This window comes from Falco biarmicus, chromosome 9 (genome assembly GCF_023638135.1).
Source record: "Falco biarmicus isolate bFalBia1 chromosome 9, bFalBia1.pri, whole genome shotgun sequence".
Lineage (NCBI taxonomy): Eukaryota > Metazoa > Chordata > Aves > Falconiformes > Falconidae > Falco > Falco biarmicus.
Window position 1 is genome coordinate 33005447 of NC_079296.1, and position 18500 is coordinate 33023946.

Below are 18500 nucleotides of genomic sequence, written 5' to 3' on the forward strand. Positions count from 1 at the left end.
GGGTCACCTTATTCTTCCTCTGTACATGACCTGGAAGTGGGTGAGAAGATGGAGCATAAAAATCCCAAGTAGCTGAATACAAAGCAAATATGATCCAGATGCAGTTTATCATTTGTCTCTGTAGGTTATTGCATTAGTCATTACATGTTTAAATTTCCTTTGTAGTGATGAACACAAATGGGTAATAATTCAGATATGTTTGTGGATTCGTTTGGACTGTGTCTCTGCATGGTGGCTACTTCCAGCTCCTGACTGCCAAATGCATCAGGATCATGGTAAAATTGAAATAATACATTTTGTGTCATAATTGTATTAAAAGATGCACAAGCAGGAAGTGGCTGAGTTTGAGATGCATGGTATGACAGCCTGTGACGAGGGACTCTTCCGCAAAGTGCCATCTGGTCCTGGAAAGAGATGTACAAAATTGCAGAAGTACTGACTCAGTGCGAAACCTAAGTCTGGTAAAGAGTTTATTGACACTTTTTATTGAGAAAACCAGGAATTGAAAGGAAATGGATATGAAATAGAAATTGTTCAAGTGCTGTCTATTTCTGGAAAGATTTAAGAATGGGAAAACATCTGAGAATGTTATCTGCATTTTGTAGCCATCATCCAGAATTATTTATGCCAACTGACAAGAATGAAGCTGAGAATATTGGATGTGGGGTGATAGGCAAAGATGAGGGTGGTGTTTGAAACCAGCATTGTGGGAAGGAAGAATCTCCATTCTCTGAGCAAGGAGCACAGGGGTATGTTCTGCAGCCACTGACTGTCGCAGCTGTGGCTCAAGGCGCTATAATTGTGATTTCTGAGAAAAGCCATTGAATGTTTTTCAATCCCCACAGCTTGTTCAAAATCATGAATCACCAAGGGAATTAATTTACCTTTACACATTATCCTTTTAGCTGTTCTGGGATAGTTGGGGGAGGAGGTGGTGGTGATGTTGAAGAATCAGCAACATAAAACTTTCAAAAAATGTTTAAAATTAGTATAATTCTTGGATCTACAGAAAGAACTATTTCTTTCCTGCTATGGAGATGCAAGGAAAAGTGACAAGCATCATTCTAACATGTTGGTAGAAATCTCAGCTCTGTGATTTTCATCTCCCAGCTCACATCCTAGCAGACAGATGCTGTCATCCCAAGCTTGTCGAGGACTACCGTGCTATTTGTGAAGCAGTTTATTACCACCTGGTGTGTATGGGTGTGCTATTGACATAAACATTGCAAATTTTTATTTAAGACATGACGGGCTTCCTTTTTAAAAACAGTTCAATGGCTTTTGCTTTAATAGGCATGAGGAGAATACAGCTCAGACTAAGACTAGTCTGTTAAGTCTCAGCAAATCAAAATAAGCACCGTCCATGCCCATTTTAGGTATTTGAGCCTAAAATTAAATTAGACTACATATTAGAAGAAATTCCAGTATCCTTGTTAGCCTCATATGAGTTGCAGTATAGCAGTCATGGCCTGATGGTTTCAGAGTTGATTGAATAACATCTTTGGGGAAAGACAGGCAAGGACAATGTTTCATTGTCTGTAGGATGGACTTCAAAGCCTATAGGGCTTTTTATTTTTCTCTGGCTCCTATGAGTCAATTAGATGTGACGAAGTTTACGAAAGCTGGTATTTTTACGTAATGGGTTATAAGAGAACTGAGGTCAGTCATCCCAAGTGTTGGTGGACAGACAGGTGTCTTCATCCCAAAACGATCATTGCAGCTGGTGATTCATGGATAGCTCGTAGAAAAGCATATTTTGCATCAATAATGTGGGAAACTTGGGGTAAAATGGGAGAGAAGGGATGCCAAGGGATCCTTCTTAGGTGTGTTCTTCCAGTAATGGGGGTGCAAGTTGCCATGAATCTTTCTTTTGTAACAGTTGAGATATTAAGTGCCATCTGAAGACACTTAAGTGGTGGGTTGTTTTTTTCCTTTCTCCTGCCTGGAATTTAATCTTTCTTCACTTTTCAGTTTTGGTCTTTATGTGAATTAGCCTTTCTTTAGCCACTAAGACAGTAACAATGGGCATAGGTCAAATGTCTGGGGTAGGCTAAGAAAGTGCTTCTAAAAAGAACAAGCAGAGTGTGGTGTCTAGGTCAGGAGCCAAATGACAAAGCTCACATAGGCTGGTGAGTCTTTTACAGGCACTGCAGCGTGTCAGTGCAGTACCTCTTCCTTTTGATATCAGCACCTGGTTGGTTTCTAAAACTTTTGACTGTGTTGAGAAAAAACACGAAAGAGTTAAGTCCCTACTTGTAACCACAAGAAGCTTAGCAGGATCATCTGAGCAGAGTAGGCTTTGGCTGCTGCTTCCGTGGTTGCCATAGCCCATTCAGCTTTGTCGCGATGAGCACTCGGCTGCTCCTGTTTGCCCTGGGCTGCTTCTGCTCTTGGAAAGTGAGAGTCAGTTCCTGTTCTGCTGACTCACTTAGCACCACAAGGTGTCTTACAGCCATGTTTGAAATAATTACTTATTTCTTGCTATGCTGGTATTGCCTAATAGTGCAAGGGCCACCAGAACTGTCGTTTGCTGGGCGCTGCCCCCGCAGGTGGTAAGGAACTGCATGTACCCCCGAGAAGTTACCCCCATGAGGGGACCGAAGTACCCACGTACGGGGACGAGTGCCCACTGTCCTACACCTGCTAGGCAACTTGGCAAGGCACTTAAGTCAGCTTTCATCACAGCCGTTGTGCGGCATGGGGGGTGCTTAGCATGGGCGAGAGGGGCTGAGGGGAGCACCATGTCCACGGCCATCCTCCTCCCAGGCCTGGCCGTGTAGCTGCGGCGCTGAGAGCGGTGTTGTGGGAGAGGCGATTTACGGAGTGAACCAGTGACCAAAGTCATCTTGTTGTGTCTAGGTGACTAGTTCTTTGTGGCCTTCAGTAGCTGGAGCGTGTAGCAGCTAAGGTCTGTATGTGTGCTCACAGGTGCACTCATCCTGGTGGGCCAGGTGGCTCCACGTCCATTTCAAGCCATCTGATGGTGAAGCCCTGAGATGCCATATTGTATATGTGGGCTGAGAACAGGCTTACCATATGGAAGAAATGCTGAGCTTGGTAGTCGAAGCCATTGTGTTTTAAACAGAAGAAGAAAATGTTCATTGCTACTTCTCTTGTAGCCCTGCCGGAGCAGTCATCAAGCAAGGGAGAGCATGGTGCCCAGTCACTGCCTCAGCCTGGCCAGGTTCAGAGCTGCAGCCTGGTGTAGGGGCAGCTCCAGGAATGGTCTGCTCCTCACCCGGATCGTGTCATGGCCAATACCTCAGGGTCTCAGGGGCCCTGTCCCTTTAGGCCACCAGTGAGGGCACTCCTGCAGGAGCAGATGTGCATAGTCCCTAGCCTTCAGTACCAGCTCAGTGCAAAGACCCTGCGACCAGACCCTTAGTATGGGAAAGGACTAAACAGAGCAGCTACTGTGCAGGTCTGCGCTGAGGTCCCTCCACGTAGCAGGAGTCAGGCCTTTGAGTTAACTCCAAACTGAGGAAGGAACTAAACCATGTCTCCATATGCTGGCTTGTTTCCTGTGAAAGAACGAAGGGCCTCCAGAGCCAGATGGGATTCTTGTGAACCTTGCTTTCAGTTAGCTACTTAAATTGCTTTGTACATCTGAGCTTTACAAACATAAAGTATATCCCTGTCCAAATCTGAGCTGTACAAATGTAAAATGCACAATTGTCCTAATTTTAAAAATGGAGAACTGAAGACCAGCCACAAGAAGTACAAGACAAAGGGGATGTAGGTGATCTGAATGCTATCCTTATTCTGAAGCACATCTGGCTAATACACACAGGTGTTTAGATTCTGAGTCCAATGTGTTAATCACACGATCATCTTTCCATTCCAGCTGCATGGACAGATGTGCCCTAGCAATACCTCTTTCAGCTGTTGCTGGGAGAACTATAAATGGTTTCATGGTCTGCATGTTTTTCTTGGACTTGCAAACGTTTCAAGGAGTAACAGAATTTTAGGTTGCATACTAAAATGTTTCTCTGTTTCTGGAGCGTTTTACATGTTCTTGTTTGTTCTTTTATTCATCTTTTTTGTTGCGTTGCAGTCCAATAATAGGTCTTCCTTTTCTCACCCACAAGAAGCTGGCAAGTTCTGTTGTACCCATGCCATATCAGGTATGCTTGTGTAGTGCTGGTTGTGCTTCCCGCACATGCGGTGGGTCATTGACTGTATTCTGCTCTGTAGGTTGACTCCTATGATGTGACTGTGGAAGAAGACCTTGGAGAAATTCAGCTAATAAAAATTGAGAAACGAAAATATTGGTACCAGGATGACTGGTACCTTAAGTATATCACTGTAAAAACGCCAATGGGTGACTATTTGGAGTTCCCATGTTACCGTTGGATTACAGATGAGAAAGAGATTGTCCTTCGAGATGGAAGAGGTGAGAGCCATAAGAAACCTGATTTCCTGCAGAACATCCAGAATTCTTTCGCTTCTCCTTCCCCTTTCCCCATGTACCTCCCAATCTTCTTTCTCCCATGGAGACCCACTGCCAGCCCCCTTCTGCATCCTGGGGAATGGGCTTTCCCTGATGACTGGGACTGTTTCTGAGCAGTTTGTTGGGCTGGGTGCTGGCCGTTCATTTGGATATTTTGGGAAGCACATGCAGGGAAAAGTCCTTACACTGGCTTGTTACACCAGTCTTGAATTTGAAGGCTGACCCTAATGCCAGATTTTTGTCTGCTCCACATCTCCATTGCTGAAAACCCTTTTGATCTAATTTGAATTACTGTCCCATCTTTGTTTCATACTGAGCCCCTATGTGGCCCATGATCAATTGCCTGTAAATGGTTTTGTTTTCTTGAGAGTGAAATAAAATCCCAAGGCAGGCTGCTCAGCGGGTGCAAGGACTGACTTGAAACAGCAGCTTCACTTTTCACCCCTCCTCTCTGCGTCCTGGCAAGTCCAGAAAGCAGGGTGAGATGGGTATGGTCACCACCAAGCTGTGGTGGCCAACTGAGAAAAGTGCTGCAGCACTTCTGTGCTCTTCTGAGAGTGGCCTGTTGGACTTGTGTTTTAGCTGTCTCTGACTACCTGCTTCCTGCGGTCAGGGTTGAGGCAGATGTGTGTCGGTGATGTGTGCTGGTTCCCCTCTGTGCTTCCTAGGGTAGGCTGGCTGCTGTGGTGGTCTGCAGCACGAGTGCCTGACACAGCTGAAACAAGGTATGAGGTGGTAGGAAATAAGTGTTTATCTTCCCACTAAGTTTTTGGATACTCCTGGCTGAGGAATTCTGCATTTGAAGCCTTTTGTCATATAATCAGAACTATGTGTCAGTTTATATTTGGTCTCCAGATGGACCATTGTTCATAACTTGATTTATAACAACTGTAACACTCCATGGAAAGCAGCTTTGCATGGCTTTCGGAGTATGGTGAGGTAAAGCAAAAGCAAGTGAAGCCTTATCGGTAACTTCAACACAACCAGATGGAAACTCGTATAGCCATCATGTTATCATTCTACTACCTCTGACATTTCCACCTCCAAACAGCTATTTCCATGAAGCTCCTGCTGGCTTTATCTGCCTTCCCATTTGTGTATGTAAAGTGAGTCACGGACCTTGCCCCTTCTCTGATCACTAAGGAAGTCTCTGTGTTATTTAATGGTATAGTGAATACATGTGTGGTCAGAAGAGCAAGCTGCCTGGAAATGAAGCCTCTCTGGTTTTTTTCTTTCTGTTCTTATGTTAAGAAGATATGATTATTGCCCCAAGCTGCCAGGGGAGAAGCACAACTCAAGGAGAGAGGATAGGAAGTGCTTCCTGTAGATGTCTTTTTAGCAGAGAGATTAGCTGGAACAATGTTGTGATTTCTCTTATTGATGAAAATTCCCTTAGATACTGAAATGTAAAATTAATTACCATGACCATATTTAGACCATTTAACACTGGATATGTACAGCAAGTGTCTACACTAGGAACCCAGGTTTTATATACAGTTGAGAGAGCTCCTAGCCTGAGCTAATTAACCCTTGGAGGCAACAAGGTAGGAGTTTCTTTCCTTCCAGATTCTCTAGGGACCTGTGCTTCTATTCAAGGTACTAAATTGGACTGTCTAAGCCTTTCCCAGCAAAACTTTGTGAAGGTATAGATCAGAAGTTTAAAGATTTGGAAACTTTGCTTTCTTTCTGAAGACCTGGGCAGTGGTAGGTAGAGGAACCTCATAACCCTGTCTCTTTTCCCTGTTTCCCAGCAAAGCTCTCACGGGATGACAAGACTCATATTCTCAAGCAGCACAGACGCAAAGAGCTCGAGAGCCGTCAAAAAATGTACCGGTGAGTTTCCCATAGTTCCCTAGAAGGTCCAGAGCCTGCTCTCATCGGGTCAGAGGTTGACAGAGTATGTTCAGCTTATCATATTGCTCTGATTTCTGGACTTCTGAATAAGAGAAAGCTTAAGTAACCCTGTTGGCCATATATGTTCCTTACTTAGATGGAATTCACTGTAAGTGAAATTACGATCATCCTGGTGCAAGTGGCATTATGAGATAGTTGAATCCCAGATAAGCCCATCTGGAAGGTTTAAGTGGGAATCCAGTGGTACCGTCTCTGTGTGGGCCCTCTGGCATGCAGTTGTGCTTTCAAGGAAGATTTGAAGGCAGATTTAATTTGCCTTTTATGAGCACTATTCCAGTTTTGGAACATGATTTGAACATCTCAGCTCTTACCAGAGCATTTTGGCTGCTGCAGCAAGCTAGTTTTTTCCTGAACCAGTGTGCAGTGGAAGATCTGGCCCTATCTGAGTGGACTGGAATGTGTTATCAGAACACAGTTGTGATACCCACTTTTATACTGTCATAGGCATTTTTTCCTAATCAAGGTCACAATGGGAAAATGCTGTCTTTTATCACTGGGTAGTTCCAGAAGGCATTAGACATTTCCTTTTGCTAGAGACATACTCTGTTAAAATAACATAAATTTCTTTCCCTTGTATCTCGTTATCATGAGAGTAAGGATCGGAAGGACAGAGGGTACATTCAGAATTGATGGCTTGAGGCTTGGTGTATGAGTTGTTGATATCATTTCACTAAGAAAGGATCTTGCTTACAAATTATGGGAAGTAGAGCAGAGGAAGTTATAGTTTAAAAAGAGGTGTGGCACAAAATTTTATTTACTTATGCAAAAAGGAAGGCAAAACCATTTGTAATTCCAGGGAAACAGCTATTTACAATTCAGATGCATAACTGATAACACACAATGCAATCTCTGTGTGGCAGGCAATTTGGAAATAGCATTGAAATAGTACTCTTTACGCATCACCTTTTGTTTTGAAGTAAAGATGGGACATGGTGTCAGAACATGCATGGCAGAGAATGTGTGCCATGACTGTTAGGGGGTAAAGCTCTTCTGAAGAGCTGAATCAAGACTATTTGCATCTCTCAGGGAGTTGCCTTTTGGAGGAACTTAAATACACGTCTGAGTACTTTTAGCTGCTGTATCTCAGTTCTGCAAAAAATGTAGCCCCAAGAATGATGTGCATTGGGCACCTTCTGTCTGTCCATCCCCTCCCCTCCCAATACATTTGAAGCTACTGCCAATTTCAACCAAACTTGACAAGAGTATGGAAATACCACAGATACTAAGTTACTTCAAGTTTTGTGAAAGTAGGTGGCCAAGTAGGCACCCTTCATTGTACTTCAGAACCTCAGGATTCTGTAGGGTACTGGCAGGTATTGATGTGGTATAAGTCACTATTTTTGGCCCAGATGAGTCTGCCACAAACTTACTTTATAGAGGTGAGTCAGAGAAGCAGTGTAGGTGAAGGAATGATACAGCTCCTGTGCTGATAAGGTTATATGGTTAATCCAACCTCTCTTGTTTTCTCAGTTGGAAGGAGTGGCACCCAGGCTTTCCCCTGAGCATTGATGCCCATTCCCACAGTGATCTGCCTCGTGACATCCAGTTTGACAATGAGAAGGGAATTGACTTCATTCTGAACTATTCTAAAGCGTAAGTGTTTGTGGAACTTTAGGAGGTTTGTAAATCTCTTTTGGGCAAGGGTAAGACTCTTATCACCTTTTAGATTTCATTGAAATCCAAAATGGGATTCTTTTCTCCCAGCTGGATCTGGAGCTAATCAAAGTAGGAAAGAATCTAAGGGATTTCATTGAAATTTAAAATAAATAAATAAGTTCAATATTTTAAGCTTTTCACCCTGGGAACTGGCTGAGCCTCCACATTCTCATTAGACACTGTTTTGGCTGTAGATGGGTGGAGGAGGCACTGGTGAAAAACGTAGGAAGAGCTATTGGCACCTCATACCTTAGACTTTTGAGTTAATTCTGAGTTGCCCTCTGGAGATACTTCTCTCCCCTGGCTGTCTGTGATAATGAAGCCTTTCAGTCACACACCAAAGGAAGATGCTACCAACACACCCTGGAGACCCTATTGAAGAAAAGCTGTTCTGAGCAGCTCATCAGTTAACCACATCTGAATGTAATCTTCCTGGGGAAACAAAGTCACTGTCCATCCATTTGCATGTGTGATGTCATTTAAAAAAATGGAATCCTGGCCATTGGATGAGCCTGAATAATCAATCCTGCAGAGCTCTTTGAAATAGTACGGGGTTAATGAGGCAAATAGGACCTCTCTGTCCTGTAAGTCCATACTAGCAGATGGTGGGATAGTCTGAGATGAGACAAGACCGGTCCAAAATCACCCACAATTTCTACATCTGTCATTCCGTTAATATGCTGGTCTCTTCATATTTTGGGAAGGTGTTCCCCCCCACCCCCCCCCCGCGTTGGGTGATCAGACAGAGATTACGTCAGCATAAGTTGATAAGAACTAGGCAGTTTAACAGCCATCCTGAGAAACTTGCACCTTCTAATAAATGTGAATACTTGCTTATCTGAGTCCATCTGGGGAGCTGACCGTGACTGAAACCTTACATGTCGGACCATTCTTGGTGTTACATTTATGCAGCTGAATTTCCCTACCACCACGGAGTCGAATCCCATGGCTTGTTCTGAGAGAATCCATCTGGTTGTTTTCTAATTTGGAAAACTGGAAGCTTCAAACAGCACCTGTTTTTGCTGGCTGTATTAGCTCTGCTGTAGATTTCTCCCTCCCTCCTCTCTCCCCCACTCCAGGATCTATTTTTCACAATGGAATGATACTTTGTAAGATCAACAAATCTTTTTATCCTTTTGGGTTTTTTTAGCAGAATAAACCTCCAGCAGGTGTGAACAAGGTGATGGGTGTGTTTCTGTGGCACATATGGTCAGGTGGAGCTAGATCTTTCAGAGATATTTGGAATAAAGGTGGCTGAATAGCTTTGAAGACCAGGGGTCTCTAGCTTTGTCTCATGCAGACAAGGATGTTAGGAGAATGATGGAACAGGCCATGGAGTGCTTGCTTTTGTACTTTTTTAATGCAATACTAGTTGTTACACTGGAGAAGTGGCTGTGGAGTCACACAAAGGGTTAGTTCAGGGGTCCTCAAACATTTTAAACAGAGGGCCGGCGCGCGGATGAAGTGGCAGGCAGTCATCTGCGGCTGCTTGGTTTCCCACCCCAGCCCCCGGTGGGGGGGTGGGGGGGCGGGGGGTTCTGTAAATACCAGGGGGCATATTGAGGACCCTGGGGGGCTGTATGCGGCCCGCGGGCCGTAGTTTGAGGACCCCTGGGTTAGATTAATAGTACAAAGAACTGACAGTTGCCTCCTGCTCCCCAAGCTTACCCAAAGGCACAGGTATTGCCTCAACTTTGTGATCTGCTTTCAGACTTCCAAAGAACCAATCTCTCATCTTTAATATGAGCCAGAAGTTGAGGTCCCTTCTCACGAAACACCTTATTCCTTAAGAAATCCTTGAGTATTCAGTAGATCCTTAAAGTTTAAGAAGCTTTGAAGATTCTGGAGCCTTGACCGTAGATCCTTAGAAAACTGCAGACTTTGATGTTCCTCTTCCACAGACAAGTACTGGAACGCAGCCCTGCAGGGGCCTTTTAGTTAGCAGATGATGAACATGACCATCAAAAATAGTTCTTTGGGGGGGGGGGGGGGCGGGGGGGGAAGGCAAGACAACCCAAGAAAACTGTGGAACTTTACATAGCGTTGTTTAAAAGGCTAGTCATTTTGTTTTTATAAGGCCAGAAGAGAACATTCTTGATCTGTAGTCAGGCCTTTAATACAATGCAGGCCAGATTACCACAGCCAGTCTCTAATTCTTAGTTTATTTTCCCTCTGTGTACAAACTGATAACGTTAAATTATCAACGTGAATTTATCAAATTATTGAATTTATAATTTCACTTCCTTTACCTCCCAGAAAGTGCTGGGAGGAGACTCCATGCATGTCTGTGAAGTACTCTGAGATTCAGTCAGGTGGGACAGCAGTCCATGTTCACTGTGGAACAGAGCCAGGGGTGAGGCCATTCTGAAAAACGGAAAAATCCATCATAGTTGTCATGTTGTGCTGTTGTGAATAAGCCTGCGGCAAAACCAAGTTGTTCCAGGCAAGGGAAGAAAGCAAACACTGCAGCTCTTCTTTTGGCCCATCTTCAGGAAACAGTCTAGCTCAGAAAAGGCAAGGAATAGCTCCTTTAAGGGAAGAGGAGAGGCATGAAAATATACAAAACCCCTGCAAGGTCATTGGGATCTTCTGTTGTTAACCTAGCAATGGTGTGGTATTCCAAACTTTCACACATCCTGTGTTTTCCAAGAGCTGTTGCTTCTAGCTAACATGGTGTTAGCTTGTGTAAAACAGCTCTTCCCCAGCTGCTTTAGGGGATCTGGGTGATGCAGAAGCAAGAGCATCTGAAAGCCAGAGGTGACCCGTTTGCTGTTAGTAGACATAACCAGTTTGCAGGCTACGTTCCCCTTCTAGCAGTCCCATCCTACCAGTCGGTGGCATATTGTCAAAGATCCTTAGTCACAGCCAAGTGAAACTTGCAAACAATTCAACAGATTGCAGGGACATCTATTTTTGTCGTTGGCTGTAAGGGGCACCTCCCCATGAAGTAGGAACCTGAAACTTTATTGCAGATAGTCAGCCATTCGGGAGAACTGGAATGACCAAAAGAGGTTTTTCTGAAGAGCAACAATACTTCTTGCCTGGCACATTTGGCTGAAAATCTAGACCTCACCTATGCTTTTGGCTGGGTGAACTGTGAAAAGCATTGGCGAATGTGTTTGATAGCCCTTTTCTAGCTACCCTGTTGTGCTTTGTGAGCTTGGGACAACTATTTGTGTGAATGGAGTGGCAGTAGGTGGGGAAAGTCATGGGGAAGGAAGGAAAACAGGGAGGTTTGGAAATCTGAGGGCAGGTGCAGAGTTGCATGGTGCAGCAGTGGGCAGGAAGCATGTTTAAGGAAAAACGTGAAAGCTGTGAGAGTTATATGAGACTTAGGGAACGGTGGAAGAGGGGAGGGGAAAGCCATTTCCCTTGGGACATGCAAAACAACTTAGAGATGTGTCTTAGAGGTCCCTTCTGTTGTTGCAAGGTTGGGTCTTTAGATACTGTTGGCAGTGGATAATTCTGTACGTTTATGGGATTAATTATGTTTAGGTGTGGGTAATCCTGAAGGTTTCCCATGCTGATGTGACCTGCGCTATCTAGCAAATGGAAACCCTCACCCTGGATTCTGTGCCAGAAACGCAGGCTTGCATAGCTATTTTGGACCAGTGTCACATTTGGGTAGATTTAGTTCTACAAGCAACTCTGCCATTTTTTCCTTGCTCTGGTTTCTAGTATGTGCCAGAGACATCTGAGAAGTACTTGACTTATTGGGGAAAACAGTTTTCTGTTTGGACAGAAACAGTCCATTCTACATGCCCTGGGCTTAGTGGAGGAGCTGCTCCTTTGCCTGGGTTATGGTGATGCCGGTCTAGAGCCCTCCTCCAGATTACCACTTGCTGTTTTTCCAGGCTTTTGGTCCTCTTCAGCCACTTCTAATCCAGTTCTTTTTAAGTTGCCTCAGTCAAATTTACTGATTATAAATCCACCCTCTTTGGATTTTTCCTCCCTCAAATTCTGTTTGAGAGGATTTTCTGCAACAGTGTGACCCCTCTTTACTCCGTTACCTACTCTGCTTATCTTTGTGTGACGTGTGTGCTTTTCTTTGATCATTTAAAGTGTTAGTGGGAAAGCCAACTTTCTTTTCCAAATTCATTATTTGTTTTCTAGTGAAAATAAATTATTTATATTTCATAACAATGTAGGACTTATACAAAGTGAACATGCTTGACTCTATTGTAGACAGAAAACTTTGATGAATTAGCACTTTAAATTGGATGTTTCTGGCTCCCAAGTTGCCATGTTCATGTGATGTCTGCAACTAAGTGACTTAATTCCCGAGGTTAGAGATGAGCATCAAGCTTAACAGCAGCTCTAGTAGATAGAAAGCTCTCAAAAACTCAGGCTCATGCTGTAGGGGTCCAGTCTGGCCTTGGTGACACAGATACAGGAGCTGTTCTCTGTTTAGGAATACTGGCTGAACTGATCCTGGGTTGTGTGTGTTGTGAGTTCCTGCAAATGACTCAGTCTGTATGTGTCACCATACTCCTTTCTGAACCAGTGCTAATAATGACCTTAAACTCTCAGCTGTTGCTAACTACTGACAGTGTGTGAAGCACTAGCTTTTCTGACTATAGTTTTTATATGACATAGGTCCTAAAGCACTGCCATTGTAGGCTGCCAAGAACAACTCTAGAATGGAGTTCAGGAAGTGCAATAGCAGGGACTGGGCACTTGAGATGCCTTCAGGCTGTGTGTAAAGGTGCAGCCAACAAATTTCTCAACAAATAGGAGACAACCAGTCTCTCATTCCACCACTGAAAATGTATTGTATGTAGGGGTATAAAAGCATGGAAAAGAATGGGGAAGGGTATTGAGGAAGCTGGAGTTGATTTTTTTCAGAGATGTTTTGTTTTATTTTTAGGATGGAGAATCTTTATGTCAACCGTTTCATGCACATGTTCCAGTCCTCCTGGAGTGATTTTGCAGATTTTGAGAGGATCTTTGTCAGAATCAGCAACACAATCTCTGGTGGGTTTACCAGCATTTGCTCATGTTTGCACTGTAGAATGACTACTTAGTTGTCTTGTACATATCTGATTAGGATGGAAGTGGCTTACTCAGACTTCTGCTCTCCCATGTTTTTTCATAAATAATCCGTAATCTTAGACTGCTGATGACACCAGCAGCCCACAAGACCAAAAAGAGAAGCGATGATCTCACACAAACTAAAATTCATGGGTGATTGCTCAGTAACCTACTCTGTCCTGAGCTATACTGGAGGTCAGGCCAGCTGGGCATCATAGTCACTTTTGGCTTTTAGAAATGTATTTTCAGATATATTCAAGTCCCATAGAATGAATTTCCGTAAGTATTTCACATCCAAACCTAGGGACGGATTAGTGTGAGTGCTTTACAGAGCGTATTAGCTGTTGAGGCATTATTGGAAGCTTGATCGTCTGTGTCCCACTTCAGGCATCTAAATACATGGCAAATCTCCAAAGAGGCGAGTCTGGAAATGTCCTCTGATAAAGTCAAGTATGAGGGTGACCCCTCTTTCCTCTTACACAGACCAGCTCAAAGGCAGTTGCCTAACTTGCAGCCATGTGCTCTGTCCTGGTTGCACTGCTGCTAACAGTTCCAACTTCTTGACCCTGTTCCAACATGGGGAGGGTACCACTGTTTCATAGTTTAAGCCCAGCTGGCAACTAAATAGCACGTAGCCGCTCACTCACCCCTGCCCCCAGTGGGATGGTGAGGAGAACTGGAAAAAAGGTAAAACCCACAGGTTGAGATAAAAACACTTTAATAATTGAAATAAAATAAAATATGACAATAATTATATAATTGTAATTAAAAGGGAGACCATAAAAAGAGAGAGAGAAATAAAACCCCCAAAAAACAAGTGATGCACAATACGATTGCTCACTGCCCGCTGACTGACGCCCAGCCAGTCCCTGAGCTGCCATCGGCCCCCCCAGCAAGCTCCCCCCAGTTTATACACTGAGCATGACATTCTGTGGTATGGGCTATCCCTTTGGCCAGTTTGAGTCAACTGTCCTGGCTGTGTCCCCTCCTGGCTTCTTGTGCCCCTCCCTGCTGGCAGAGCATGGGAAGCTGAAAAGTCCCTGACTTGAAGTAAGTACTACTTAGCCACACCTAAAAAAATCAGTGTATTATCAACATAATTCTCATACTAAATCCAAAAACACAGCAATGTACCGGTTACTAGGAAGAAAATTAACTCTATCCCAGTCGAAACCAGGACACACTGCCTCAGTTCTGCTGTTGTGACCTCGCCTGTATCTCCTCCCGGTCAGTTCTCATGTGTCAATGACATGGGCAGCTCAGTATTCCTCAGTGGTAAGTTTTTCCCAACAGGGGTCATTTTGACAGAACTTGTTTCAGGCCTGAAAGCCCGTGTGGTTAGGCCATCAGATCTGGGGATGAGTTGCAAAGAGCTGGGAATGACCTGGGAGCTGCAACTTCTTCACTTGGTCCTGCTGCAGCCAGGATGGGCCCCAAGAACACAACCTGAGGAACTGTGGTTCTTATTGGAAACAAGCGCAAGCTAGGCCTGAAAAGGCGTGTGGCATTTATCTGAAGTGTAATCTCTTTTAAAAAAATATGTCAGAATTAGTTGTGCATACTGCACTAAGTGTCCCACTGTGCTTGCCATTTCATACATGCATCCTCCTACCAGAAGACAGAAATCCCTCTCTAGGAGCGTGAGTTTCACTTCTGTCTTCAGGGCCATTCAGTTTCTGCAGTATCTTTCATACTGTTAAAAATCCCATTGATGTAGTGTTAACATATCAAAGACAAAATCCTACCTCTATTTAACTCTTTTCAATATGGAAATCTTAGCAGTTATTTGAAAACCCAGCACGAAGAACTGCAGACAGACACGGGGTTTGAAGTTCATGGAGCTGTTTCTGTAAAGCAGGGCTGGGAAACATTTGATTTGTGAGCCAGACCCAACCTACTATCACCCACGGTTACATTATTTTACTGTATTATTAGATATAATTGATACACAGATACTATAAATTGATTAGCATGTGGCTCCTCAAATGTGTGTGAACAGCCTGTTCAGACTCTGCAAAGGAAAATACTTTTCCCTCCTGCTCTGAAGTTTTGCTCCTCTTCAGGCTGCCTAAGGACTCCTTAACAGGAATAAGAGTAACTTCTGCAGACTTGGGTGTAAAATGAAGCACACAAAGCAGCCAGAGCTATTAAAAACTAATTATGGCAATTTGTTACATTTAATAAGATTGCTTCCTAAAGTAATTTTAAAACGAGAATTAATATGATCTACAATTAGTTACATCGATAACATTTCCGTATTGATAAGGAAGGCTCCAATTCCTTGAGTTTTAAATGTTAAACATTGGTCTCAGTTATGTTAATGCAACTCTGAATCTGCTTATTTGCAGGCCTTGGCAGAAAAGGGCTAATGGAAAAGGTGGTTCAAGGCATTTTTCATTCATGCAGTTTCTGTCCAAGGTGTTGAGTCATTTATTGCTTGGTATAGACTTCAGGTACAGCTCCAGACTCATTATGCAACTGACAGAGATGATGTAAATGCGAACTTTACATAAACTTAACTTTTTTCCACTCTTAGAAAGCATTGTGATTTTTAAGACTTTTTTTTTTTAAAAAAAAAAAAATCACTGCATTCCTTCAGGTCTATCTTTTTCACCCTTTGTAGGAAAATAAATTGCTTTCATAAAAAGTTCTGCCTTGTCTGAAAACAGGCAATAGTGGAAAACTTTACTTGCTTCATTTTCCACCTGAAGATACCAATGGGATTTTTCATGTTAATCATGTTTTTTTCTGATGCTGAACTTGTAGGCTGAAGTGGGGACATGACATTATGAAACAGAACACAGCGTAATTATGGAAAACATCCTGTAGTATTACATACGTAATAGTAAAGAGATGGAGTACCCCAAGCCAGCATTTTATTAAGCAGCTATGTTAATCTGGGTTTATATTAGCAATTGAAAAATAAGCAGAGGGAAAAAAGGTGTTAAACAAGCAAAACAATGAATGAGGAGTTTTACTGAGACAAAGCCAAAACCCTTCCCCAGGTGTCCCTCGCCCAGCTCCAGCCAAGAGAACTGCTCCAGCCACTGTTACTCTTCCCCTACCCACGTTGCTCTGTATTTTCCTTCTCCTGCCTGTGCCATCTTTTTTTTGGACTAATCCCTCTGTACTGCATACCCTGAGAATTTAAAGAGTGAGATTTAGAAATATCTTGGAAGACTTGAGAAGGTGGTCTGCAGATGGAGACAGTATTTTTCATAGGAGTGGGGTATTTTACTCCTCATTGCTTCTGTGCATGGAGAAACAGATTATCAGTTTAATTCTTCTCAAAGTGAAAAGCAAAGATTATGTTGTCCATTTATCTTAAGTGTTTTTTCTTAAAAATCGATGGCAGCTTTTGAACACTTTTCTTGCTGCTTGCTTTAGTTGGAAGTTGCAGTGCAGTATAGCAAACAGTGGGGAGTAAAGGAGGAATCCTACAGTGCAGTAGGATAACGGTGCCGTGCAGATATTGATGCTGCAGGCTTGTTTTTCCTGTAGAATATGTGATGCAGCACTGGAAGGAAGATTTTATGTTTGGCTACCAGTTCCTGAATGGATGCAATCCTGTACTGATCCGGAGATGCACAGAGATACCCAAGAAGTTTCCTGTGACTATGGATATGGTGGAATGCAGTCTGGAGAGGAACCTGACCCTGGAGGAGGAAGTAAAGGTATGGCTCTGAGTCAGGTTGGACTTCATCTGTTCCTTCTTGTATCCTCTAACCTCCAAACCCTGTTCTAACTGCCTTCAGTCACATCTCCTCTCTTCAGGCTGTGTGGTTTGTTACGGCAAAGCTGCTTGTCTTTGCAGACTAGCGACACTTCTGTTGACTATTTTCTGCCGCTGTCCTGGAGCTGCGGGCCGTGCTTTTCTCCAGGTTCAATTAAAGAGATGTCACCACGAGGTGAAGGGTCCCTTTTCAGTGGTTTCCTCTGAAAGATTAGGGACTGCCTGCCTGCCTCAGCAAGGAAAAGTGCCTCTTCCTTTCCTGGTAGGGTCTTACCCTGCTGTCACCTGCAGGGTTGAGCTAACATGCTGAAGAAGGGTTAGCCAGGGTGGTGCCTTGCTTTTGGTTGTATGATGAGCATGGGGGTCTCTTCAGCTGGCAATGTGAAACTTGTTTGCATTTTACTGTCATTGCATGAATGCCAAATACATGGTCTCTCTTTGCTGAAAGGCTTACTGCCAGAGTCAGCAGACACAAGTCAGTTTGTGTAAGCTGCTTGCTGTCTCAATGGCATCATCCCTGAGACACCACGAGCAAGGGCGGGCCAGTGGCCACTCCTAACCACAGGGCACAAGCCCACCGCTGACCAAGACTTCCCAGCCTTTATTCCTAGCCTTGCTGCTTGCACTCCATTAAAACACACCATGCTTTTTTCCCTCGCCCTGCAGCAAGGAAACATTTTCATTGTGGACTACGAGCTGCTGGATGGTGTGGATGCCAATAAAACAGACCCATGCACAATACAGTACCTGGCTGCACCCATCTGTCTGCTGTATAAGAATCTGGAGAATAAAATTGTACCCATTGCAATCCAGGTGGGCTTACTGTCAGGGTCTTTAAAGGGGCACATGGCTTGTTGTCTCATCTTAAACATGAATGACTTGGGGTTTCATATTCTTCTTAAATCTTTCAGCTTGGTCAAAAGCCTGGGCCAGACAATCCCATATTCCTTCCTTCAGATGCCACATATGACTGGCTGCTAGCTAAAATTTGGGTTCGTTCATCTGATTTCCACATCCACCAGACAGTGACCCATCTCTTACGGACCCACTTAGTCTCAGAGGTGTTCAGCATAGCGATGTTCCGGCAGCTACCTGCTGTACATCCCCTCTTCAAGGTTGGTTCTTGCATGAAGGGATGCTATGGGTGATGGGTCAGGGTGGTTATTATGAAAGGATGAAGTGGGTCAGGGTGGTTATCATGTTAATTTGACAAACCAAAAGAAGGCCTGGTGACAGCTCAGCTGAGATAGTTTGGCTGGCTTCCCTGCAAGGCAACTTACAGCTAAGCCACCAGGCTTCCAGGACTTCAAACTTTACACCTCCTTGCTGTTGAGTTCAGTCAGAGAATGTGCCTTCTTTCATTGTTTTTCCTGTTTCACAGCTCTTGGTGCCACACATGCGGTTCACAATAGCCATTAATACCAAAGCCAGAGAACAGCTTATCTGTGAATGTGGCCTTTTTGACAAGGTAAGTAATCCCCTTTGTAAATCTTCATTATCCTTCATGGTTCCTTATGTGTTTCTGTCCTTTAACCATCACATATTGCCTTGTTTCTTGACCCTTCTAATAAAGGGCAAACATAACTAATACCATCTGAGAAACTGGCATGCAGAACTGATGCCTCATTGTGCTAAAGATGTTACCTTTTACCACTAAGTAGCCAATTCAGAACTGGCCAATGTCAGTAGTGAGTCAGTATCTCACTTACTCATACC

At 43.7% G+C, this 18500-nt stretch overlaps 1 protein-coding gene across 6 annotated transcripts in view; it reads left to right on the forward strand.

Moving 5' to 3' along the window:
* The window catches only part of ALOX5 (arachidonate 5-lipoxygenase), a 44456-nt gene that overhangs the window by 3964 nt on the left and 21992 nt on the right, over positions 1-18500 (forward strand). For all 6 annotated transcript variants that reach the window (XR_008823879.1, XR_008823880.1, XR_008823881.1 and 3 more), the window contains exons 2-9: positions 4195-4393; positions 6202-6283; positions 7835-7957; positions 12888-12994; positions 16553-16725; positions 17451-17597; positions 17696-17899; positions 18166-18252. Coding sequence is in view for 3 of the 6 variants with exons in the window: in XM_056351598.1 (XP_056207573.1) it covers positions 4195-4393; positions 6202-6283; positions 7835-7957; positions 12888-12994; positions 16553-16725; positions 17451-17597; positions 17696-17899; positions 18166-18252 (1122 nt within the window). In the remaining 3 variants the exon portion in view is untranslated. The remainder of the gene's footprint in view (positions 1-4194; positions 4394-6201; positions 6284-7834; positions 7958-12887; positions 12995-16552; positions 16726-17450; positions 17598-17695; positions 17900-18165; positions 18253-18500) is intronic.